At 39.7% G+C, this 10,923-nt stretch overlaps 1 protein-coding gene across 1 annotated transcript; it reads left to right on the top strand.

Annotated features, from left to right (window-relative positions):
• The first annotated feature begins 594 nt into the window (after positions 1 to 594).
• Positions 595 to 4,135, top strand: ccl25b (chemokine (C-C motif) ligand 25b). Its single transcript, XM_084066732.1, has 5 exons — positions 595 to 665; positions 1,131 to 1,220; positions 2,528 to 2,645; positions 3,149 to 3,260; positions 3,448 to 4,135. The coding sequence occupies exons 2-4, from the start codon at positions 1,157 to 1,159 to the stop codon at positions 3,258 to 3,260; spliced, it is 294 nt and encodes a 97-aa protein (XP_083922858.1). The 5' UTR covers positions 595 to 665; positions 1,131 to 1,156; the 3' UTR covers positions 3,448 to 4,135.
• Positions 4,136 to 10,923: the final 6,788 nt, after the last annotated feature.

Below are 10,923 nucleotides of genomic sequence, written 5' to 3'. Positions count from 1 at the left end.
TCATTTACAGTTTTTTTTTATGTAGAGCACATAGGGCTGCATCATGTTTTGTATAAAAGGTACTAAACAAATAATGTTTATTATTATTTGGTATATTTTAGTAATGGTAAGAATTAGTAACATTGCCATACACAGCCTTTGTGTGTGTGTGTGTGTGTGTGTGTGTGTGTGTGTGTGTGTGTGTGTGTGTGTGTGTGTGTGTGTGTGTGTGTGTGTGTGTGTGTGTGTGTGTGTGTGTGTGTGTGTGTGTGTGTGTGTGTGTGTGTGTGTGTGTGTGTGTGTGTGTGTGCGTGCGTGTGTGTGTGTGAGGGGGGGGGTATTGGATATTGGATGACAGGAATCAAGAAGAATCGAGAGGACTTATTTGTCACTGCTGCTTGTAAAGTGCTTGCGTGGCAAGATCAACAGTTTACAGTATGTGCAGTTTGCCAATCGTTATATCTCTCTCTTGAAGTGTGCCAAGATAAACAGTCACTCTTGTATGGTTCACTGATCGAATTACACCTCTTCCCAGTATTGCGAAATGTGTGTCTGCAGAGAGGAGGAGTGGTGAGAAAACCGTTCATGATGGGGGCCAGGCTTCACATACTATAAGAAAAGAATACAGAGCCACAAAAAAGACTACTGAAAGCTGCACTGCTGGAACATCTTGTGAAATACAGAATGTGAGTACATGTGATTACAAAGCTCTGCATATTTATTTAGCAATGTCATTATTTCTGTTTTGTTTACTTAACCTTGATTTTGTAAGAAATGTGTTTACTTTTCTGACGTTTTGATTGAAATAGTCTACTGCATGCTTACCCAAGGGAGTGATTTGTGTTTTGTTTTTCCAACTCTTTTTACCAGAAATGCAATTGGTATCAAACAGTCCTTGAACCCCTTGCTAAATAAAGATGACTTTATGTTAATAAGTTGAAACAGCTGCACACTTGAAAACAAGAGTGTTTGACATGGGTCAAAGCCATGGCACTTTCCTCTACAAAAGTGCAAAGGGAGGGGACTTCTGGAAAATACAGGACCGGAAACACGCTGTATTAAAAAGAGAGAGTTGTGGAGAAAGCACTCACAATATTCTACTTTGTTCTGTTCTGTGCATTAATCAGCGTGTTTTTTTTTAAATTCTGTAGTTGATCAGAAAGCAGCACCAACAGCCATGAAGTCCCAACTTCTGTTCTTAGTAGTTATCCTGGCCTGCATGTGCCTGAGCCTGGCACAAGGTACGTACATTATAGACCACATTATACCTGGAGCTAGTTCACATCAGTCATGCATTAGTAATAATATGTACTTTAAAGTTACTTTGTACTGATTTGAGGAAGACCTGTATTGTTCTCGGATTTGCCATGTGGAAATGATTACTGCATTATTGCATTATTAAATTGCATTATTGTTAACGTACCCAGTATTCTTAATTTTTCATTTTTGGAAGAAAAGCTTTCATTTGATAAAATCATATTATGTGTAAAACCAATATGCAGTATATATTTGCTGAAACAGTGACAAGTAGGATTTTGTCAGCAGTATGCATACCTTTTATGTTGCAACTCTGCTAAACTAATTTGGCTGTTCAAAAACATTTACCACAGGACTCCAAACTGATGTGATATGTGTCTAGACTTGCAGTTCATGAAAAGAATTGGTGTAGGTGTAAACCATCATTATTACTTTTTCATGTTTGGCATATGAAAAAGCTACCCACCATGTGCATAACTTAATAATTTAATTACTCACAAGCAATAATTGGATATAACACATTACAATTTTCAACTTAGGCATTTAGATGATCGTATCCAGAACAACTTACACGTGTAAGATCAGAGTAAATAGCATGAACCTTAGTCAACAAACGTCATGATGGTATCAAACCTAACACTAAACATCAAACCTAGTCTAAATCAATATGCTATCTAAATAACATTCTTGGCGTTTGAGGTAAATCTAAATTGCGAAACATGATATGTGAACAAGTAACAAATATAAAAAGTTCACAAGAAGCAATAAAAGGCAAGAGGAGTGCAAGGGGGTACGGTGAAGTTTGAAGAAGTGCGTTTAAAGAAAATGGGGAGTGCGTCTGCAGTCCTGAGAGGGGGAAGGGGGAGGTCACGCATTTCAGAAATATTAAAGAGTTAGTACCCTGACCTGTATCCGCTCTATATGCTTAAAACTTTATTGCTATGTCAATATTTCTTCCAACCTCTTGTGGTTATGCCAAATGAAATAAGACTGTCTAGAGTCTAGACTGTGGTGCATCCAAACTACCTTCACTGCTCGGTTGAGCAACTTATAACATAAACAACTGCCCCTCTCACTTATTGCTTAATGGTACTGATAAGGTAACAATCTAGTCAAAAACCTGTTCTTAACTGGTGATGTACTATACCTAATTGGTGCTTGAAGGTACAGAGGGAACATGATTCAGATTCATGATTCATCATGGTTTGCTGAAATGTGGATGTTCATGAACAGCAAACACTGTTATACATATAAACAAACTGATTCCGATATTTATTATGTCTCTCTCCAGGCTCCTATAACAATTGCTGCCTGGGCCATGTTAAGGCGATGAGAAAAAATGTGAGGAAAAACGTGGTGGAGTTCAGGATGCAGGAAACCGATGGCGCGTGCAACATCAGAGCTGTTGTGTGAGTTTAAAACATCAGTTCACTCACCTTTCAAATGTGTTGGCTCACCTTCGGCACCTCTGGGAGAATTTCCTCTCTTGCAAACAACACATACATTGTTCTATTTGTCTTCGTGCTACTGTAATTTGGCGCTGACACATGGAAATAGGTCTTGTTTACTAAAGTGTAAAACATTTGGAACTTTCGGCCCCTCTGGGAGATTTTCCTCTCTTCCAAACAACACATACATTGTGCAATTTGGCCTCGTGCTACCGTGATTTGGCACTGACACATGGAAATAGGTCTTGTTTACTAAAGTGTAAAACATTTGGAATAACTCCCTGAGGGATTTATACAAAAAACTTGATCACATGTCATTCTTGTGATGTGATAAAAAGTTAATCCATTTTTCTTAAACTTCAAAAAGCAGGTCTGAGATAGGAACGTTTGTAATCTAATATATGGCAGTGTCTAATAAACTTGATAATGTGTGCCTTTGTTAATGATGTTATGAATATCTTTAGGTTTCAGATGAAGAAGAAGGATCACAAGGGGGATCCACGCACAATCTGTGCCAACCCCGACCTCCCCTGGGTGCAGACTGTGATGCAGACTGTGAGGGACAATCGGATTTAGGTACGCTAGTTACACACACAAGCAGCTGTGCCATGCATGGGACAAAATGGATGATGAATTAGTTTTAGGACTTTCTGCTCATAGGCATGCTAGTTGCGTAATCATGCACATAGCATAGCACATGTTCTCAAATGCACATAATTCTCCAATGTTTCAACGCTAACCTTTTTTGTTTTCTTTTTTACAGACCCCCAAGACAAATGTGCAAGAGGAGAGTATCAGGTTCTTGTCCACTTTGGTGGTCGTATATCACCCTTTCCCCACATGGACAAGCTCTTGTATCTGAGGAATTGGTATTTCCTGTTGCTGAAGAAGAACGTAAATCATGTCAATAGGTCACTGCAACACTACGCTATCATGTAGGAAAATAGGCTGATTGGTTCAGTGTAGATGGAATGTAAATATTTGTATATAAATAACACAAACTAGGTTTATTGTTGTTTATTTGGATCCCCATTAGCTGCTACCATAGCAACAGTTAACAGAAAAAGGCGTGTTTTCTTCAGTTCCAAGGCACTTGTGTAAACTTAATTTACACTCCGTTGAATGTGACTGTGTCGCTTTGATTTTCAAGTGTACATTAGGATGTTCTTTGGAGGTCTATATGTTACGAGCGATATAAAGATATACATTTTTATGCTACTGTTGAATTTATTGAATTTACTGAATTTCCTGAATCTGCTAGGAATGAGCCTCTACTGGCAGCTTTTCATTGTATTGCTTTGTGTGAATGGTATGTTAGAAGAAGAGTCCTGACTGGATGGAGATCAGAGGGCTGAGAGTTTTTTTATACAACAGATCCATATATTTTTGTATGAGCATTGCTATGTGTAGTTAACCTTCATTTATCCAATAAAGGACAAGTGTGAACGAAATACTCTTTTGTTGAATTCTTTGTCAAACAAGCACAGACATTGAAAGACGCTACTGGGGTGTTGCACAATATGCCTTCTGTTTGGTTTGAGCTTGAACAGTTAATAAGATAAAGAAAACAAAGTTCCGCAATTGGATTACGCAACAGTCAAGTTCATTCTTCCACAATGAGATGATCCTTTTTCAAATTCATAAATACAACCAGATTTGCACAGTTCACTGCACAATTAACAGAAATCCAGCTTCCCCATGATCTGCAGAAAAAGGATTGTCGAAGCAGTTTTTATGTCCAGTTCTGGATTATGGTGAATTGGTGATGTCATTTATAGAAATGCTGCCCCTACAACTCTTTTACCCCTAGACACAGTTTATCACTTAGGCTTAGCACCTTATTACTACCAGATTTAACAGATTTATTACTGGTGAAAGGCACGCTACGGTACTTATCATTGTATCCTCTATGACAAAGTCGGTTGGGCTTCAGTCTCAGAAAGGAGAAATAGGCACTAGCATCAGTATATTTGTATTTATATATTATTTTATGTGATATATTTTGTAAATACTTTACAAACCAAAGAACATTTTTGAATATGGTGCACCAAAATGTAATTTGAATAATCAGAATTAATGATAGAATTATTATTATTGTTTATTTATTTTTCAGTTAAACTTTTCACTAAATATACTAACATATTGCATAATATAACGGTTCAACATTATTTCTTAATCCGTTTGAAACTGACGTGAAGCTGTCATGATGAAAAATGTGTCTATATACTATACCTCACCAACTACTGCTAAACTGGGTCATTCACACATCCCAGAATTCAGGGGCATAGATTCCCTTTTATATTTCTGGCGGTTGTTTTAATATCAAAGGTGCCCCTGATTAACCTTTTATTAATATTGATTACAATTTAGAATGTATCTTCCTTTGTACTCTACTTGGTGGCATATACATTAGGAGAAGCAGCCATAAAAACAACAAGGAAAACCTCTTTTATTGCTGCAACAGGTTGTAAATACCACACCAACAGACAGACCAACTCAAACTCATTGATGCTTCAGCATACCCCATCAGTCATGGGTAAATTACACATAGACAACTTTTGAAAGACCTGTAATACATGAATGTGTTACATTTATCATATCCCCATGATTCCATATCACATCATATCACATCTGCAGTCGCAATAAAAAAAAGCCAGGGCTGTGTCAGTCGTGGGGTGCTGCCTTCAGGACACAATGAAGCTAGGGGGGGAAATAGAAGTTTGCACGAAAGACAGAGTAACTTTTCACAATTAAAATATATAAAAATAATATATATAAAAAATATGTAATTTGCTCAAAAATAAGAGGGGTCACAATCTTTAACATTTAGCAGTGGTCAGACTGGTCACTGGCACCCAGCTCAACCTATAACTCCCATGAGATGCTTTGAAGCATCACCCAGCCAATTTAAATTAAATAAATCAAGCAACTCATCATCAGAACCTTACTCAAGTCCCAAACTGAACGTTCAAAGGAAGCCACACAAAGCACTTAGGACAGGACACAGCATTTCAAATTGTAGTAGAAAAGCTTAGGGCGCCAGGCCCTAATCCTGATGAGAACTTTATAACCAAGCCTGGGTCAAAACCCAGCAGGGCTGACCCTAAAAAAGATTTTGGTGTGGCTCCAAAACACTCCCACTGCAAACACCAAATAACATCCATTGTTCACGCAAGCACAAAACCACTGTTCAGGGGGTCTGCCATGTAAATGGGCTCTCCAGATGACAAAACCACCAACATTTTTCATCCAGAATTTAAATAAATAACTTATCATCACTATATTATTTGGTACATCTGTTAGTCAGCAAATCTGTGTGAACAAAACCCACAAGGGAGACATGCTGTACGTTCTTCCCTAGCCACAATGGAAATTGTAGCCTACTGCTTCCTTCACATACGTGATATTTAATTTGCCTAAGGATTAATATGTTTATTAAAGTATGCACTGCCTATATACTTGTACCGTTCTATAGTTGTATCGGGAGACTTTCCAGTCCAATTCTGTAGCCCGGGAGAATTGTTGTTTTGTTCGTTTTTTTTTGTCCTCGGTTGACCAGGCCACAAAGTGGAGAATGATCAGCTCACTGATTTGTCTCTCATACTCAATGACAAAAATACACATTCTATTTATTGTTACTTTGGTCAAATATAGGCTCTCTGGCACCACAAGAGGCCATTGAGCCTGAGGGCAGGTCACAGATTATGAATTCACTAGACCTTTCCAGGGAACCAGCCATTTCTGTGGGTTTAGGTCAGGATGTTTTGTATCTACTTGATTTCCTAGGGAAGTTCATTTGTAACAACCTTGGGCGGTATCAGCTATGTGAGAGGATAAATGGAAGAGTAGGCACCTGTGAAGTCTGGTCACTATTAGTTTTTTGAAGACTAAGGGACCATTTGGTTGTTAGGGCTTTAGATGTGAAATATGACGCTGCGCTAAGGAGATATCTATAAGCTCAGAACACGTCGCAACGCGACCGCCACATGGAGTAAATCTAGCTCTGTACACCCAGCACACGTTGCAAACAACGTTTTCTCATATAATGTATTATTCCACACGATGAAAAAAACTATTCTAGTGTCTAAATTCAGAAAATGCGTCGGAGAGGAGTGTGTTAACCCTGTTAACCACTTAAATACCATATGTACGTCAATACTACTTGTATACTACTTACAAATGCTAAGGCTGAATTTCTGTCCCAGTCCAGCCATGGCACTGCATACAGAGCAAAGCCTGCGAGCTGATTCAGGCAGGCAACTCAGTGCTCAGTGCTGACACCGGTTTTGTTAGTGCTCACCATTCCAACATTTATCACTCCAACCCCCATTTCAGTATCCCCTTAAGATCTGGCTTTACAGTCCCCCTGGGGAGAGACTCTCCCTGCTCTCTCATTTACTAAGCTTTAAGCTTGCAGGGATACCTAATACCTTATTGACAAATACCTGACAGGTGAAAGCATGGCAACAAAGGTGTTCAAAGGAGTAAACCAGAGAACCAGATTTATGGGCAGAGTTTCCTCTTTTGTCAACCCTCAGGCACTCAGGACCCTCTCAGGGGCCCTGATTCAGCCCCTTTTTGACTATGCTAGCTCCTCTTGGTACTCCAACACCTCAGTGTCACTGAAGACTAAGCTTCAAACCTCCCAAAACAAACTGATTCGACTACTTCTCGGACTGGGGCCCATGATCCACCTCTCTCCCACTCACTAAAGAGGAGCTAGTACCAGTTTCCCAGACAGACGACCCCCCCCCCTTCCCTTTTTTTTTGTACATACTTTTTATTTTATTTTCTATTGCTTTTTTTGTATATAATTTTTAGCGGCCCTAGTCGCTCTATACCTTTAGGTATAGAGCTATACCTTTAGGTATAGAGCGGATCCTGCTCTATACCTGACTTTGTCCGTGTCCGTCAACGTTCTGATTGGTCAGGTCCGTCAATGTTCTGATTGGTCAGGTCCGTCAGCGTTCTGATTGGTCAGGTCCGTCAACGTTCTGATTGGTCAGGTCCGTCAACGTTCTGATTGGTCAGGTCCGTCAACGTTCTGATTGGTCAGGTCCGTAAACGTTCTGATTGGTCAACAAAGTGATTGGTCAAGCTTCACATGACACGTGGCTATAAACACATTATAAACACATATCGATGACAAAATGTATCAAAGGCGCCGCTACCTTCACACAGGGTGTGATTTTTTAGTTTCTCATGCCTTTTTTGTACATAATGGTATCCTCTGTATTCTTATGTTGATTTTTGAACTGTTTGGTTGCTACTATATATGTCTATGAAATTAATTCAAGGACCCCAACGGAAACAAGCCCGCAAGGACTTTTTTGGCCGGACCTTTTAGACAAAAGCATTATAAATGTAACTGTGTTGTTTTACATTCTTTTGCCTAATAAAAATATCAATCAATCAAAAAACCTACACACACAAAAAAAAGTAATCTGTATGATTCATTGTCAATTAAACTTAATGCTCAAGACAAAGATATACATACAGATTTCCACCTAGCAAAAGTGCCCATTTTAAACCACAAATTATGAGTAGGCTATGTATGTGATAGTATTTCAGTAGTGAGTGTGAAAGTGTTTCAATGGTGAATGTGAGTGTTTCAGTAGTATATGTGAGAGTGTCTCATTATCTAAGACAAGTCCTACACTGCCTCTCATAGTCTTGCTATGGATTTGCAGACTTCAAATGTAGCCCTTATTGCATTGTGATGGAACATTTTCATTTATGTATATTCGTTGGTTATTGCTACACACTGCTGATGCTGATGAACACCGTTGAGAGTATCAAGGTTATTGAGGAAACAAAATTGCAGTACAAGGACAGGATGTCTGCTGCACACGGATTGAGAAACATGCGAATCTGATTTAACTAGTAGAACAAAAACAGACAAAACTTGACACACCATGACTCATGGTTCACCTTTCACTACTGGACCACCTGTTCCTTAATGCGTGACATGACATTAGATTCACATTCTGTCCCTCAATTAGACTCACGGATGAGAGAGCTGGTCAGCATGTGGAAAGACTGAGGTTCAAACTGTATGTAGCCTGGTAAAATGAGCAGTGGTGTGAAGTCAATTCAGAAGTTTGTATTCCCCTAACTTCTTCTTCTGATTGTTTGAATGTTGCTTTCAGTGTCTGATAATTTTCCTTTTTATTAGTTGTTTTCTCTTAATTATTTATTTTGTATGTGGGAGGGGGGGCGGAGGGGTATCAGCGCAGAGAGGGAGGCTCGCTGCAGTTCATCAGCCTCATGTCTGTGAGGCGTCCCTTGCTGTCTATGTGTACAATGCCACAGGAGGCAGCATTACCATTCATTTCTAGCATGGAACTTTCTGTTGCTGTCGGTCTTGCCTTGTGGTACTAAAAGCGTATACAGAGCTTTTACCCTGGAAGCGATGTTCGCCCACCCATCACATTTACATGTTCATCAATGTGTATTTCTGATCACTTTAATCTAATTTATCTGAATACAATTATTTCTGCATACTTCTGAAGACAACAAACAATGGTGTGCAGACTAGGGACTGCATTATGAACTAGAAAAGTGTGCTTCTCAAAGTGTCCCCACCAGGTCTGGGTGCCCCCCAGGGCTAAGTCAGCCGTGGGGTGCAACCATCAGGTCACGAGGAAGCTGTGGGTGGGAAATAGAGTTTGTGTGACTGATGGTGCAACTGTGTGTGGTTGTGGTGAACCATATATGGGCAGAAGTGAAAGTGCTTTTGGAGGTGTTCTGTGTAGAGAGGCCTGTTAACATTCCCATTTGGGGATAATTAGACTGTTGTTTGTAAGAAATAGGCCCCCCACAAGCTTATCAAAACCCTAAATGACGTCACATGACGCAGGAGACCATTTGTGCTTAATTTGGTGCGTGTGTATGGGGGGGTGTCACAACAGTTGTTGTGTCAAAGACATTGTTAGCCTGGAAACCTGCCAGTGCAACCAAAAAAAAGCCCTCGGCAGATTAGTCTGGCGGTTGTGATTGGATTTCGCTGCCCCCGAGGTTGTGGGGCACCAATCAGGGCCAAGTATGCAAATGTGGGGCATTTTTTTTAAATCCGCCCCTGATGCAGGTTCCACAGAATCCACACAGGCATTCCAGAGAATCCAGACTAATATCTACGCAATGATATTAGTCTGGCCCCGCTCAGTTGTGATTGGATTGGACTGATGCAGGTTCCAGAGAATCCACACAGAGATTCCAGAGAATCCAGACTAATATCTACGCAGTGATATTAGTCTGGCCATGCCAAATTGCTTTTGGCTCTGCAATGTTTAGAGGCCCCTCAATGTGTGATTAAAATTTGAGCCAGATTGGGCATACTGTAGTTTTCATGGTTTGTGGTATGCAAAACTGGCCTCTCTCGCAAACTTTGAAAGGCATAGGAAAAATCTGGCCTACATATGGGGAGTTGTGTCATGATCCAAGGAATCCAGGGGGGAAATGAAATTACGACCTCCTGATTTACAACCATGTGGGCCTTTGGCAGCTGTTTAATTTTTCTTTTGGGAACGTGTGCATGCACTGCACACTATGCAGCGTGTCACTCAAACTATATACCGTATTTAGTTTTACATTGGATCAGCATTTTATGTCATGCATTTTATGTCATGCATTTTATTAGCTAATGTATCAACATAGCTTTTAATCTATCTGTTAGATTTGGATTTATGCCCTGCACCTGGCACTTTATAGAGTGGATGTGCATGCTTGTTTGCTTGTTCATGTGCTTTTAACCTAAAAAAAAAAGATGGATAAGATGACATGACATGACATTAGACCTATTTTGTTTTCTCCTTTGGTTGCGCTGCTGGAAAATCAACATTTAACCAAATTTTCAGAATTTTACAGGGGAGCTCTTTATCGATTGTAATTATTTAATCAAAAACAAGTTAAACATATTTAAGCAATCTATACTTTCATACAAATTAGGCTCAAATGAATGTATTAAATATGTATTTTCTGTTGTGTTAATAATTTCAAGCAATGAAAAGCTCTCCTGTAAAATTCTGAAAAAATGGCACTATTGAGCGTGCCAACGCGTCGTCACCACGGGGGGCGTTGGCATTGGGCAATGTTAAGTCAACCTGGTTTTTACCCCTCAAAGATGTCCGCCGCTACCAAAAGACACTTGTTGACGCCCCTTTCAGGAATTTTGGCACGCTCTATATCGCCCTTTGTTCTCCGAGCCCTCGCTATGCCGTCATCATGACTTTATAAAGAA

Source organism: Gymnoscopelus microlampas (genome assembly GCF_963454915.1).
Source record: "Gymnoscopelus microlampas genome assembly, chromosome: 9".
Lineage (NCBI taxonomy): Eukaryota > Metazoa > Chordata > Actinopteri > Myctophiformes > Myctophidae > Gymnoscopelus > Gymnoscopelus microlampas.
The sequence above is the reverse complement of the archived record's forward strand: the minus strand, read 5'-3'. Positions and strand labels throughout refer to the sequence as shown.

Coding starts and splice junctions, on each gene's coding strand:
- ccl25b (XM_084066732.1), top strand. CDS start 1,157: ATGAAGTCCCAACTTCTGTTCTTAGTAGTTATCCTGGCCTGCATGTGC. Junction 1,221..2,527: donor GTGCCTGAGCCTGGCACAAG/GTACGTACATTA, acceptor GTCTCTCTCCAG/GCTCCTATAACAATTGCTGC. Junction 2,646..3,148: donor TGCAACATCAGAGCTGTTGT/GTGAGTTTAAAA, acceptor GAATATCTTTAG/GTTTCAGATGAAGAAGAAGG.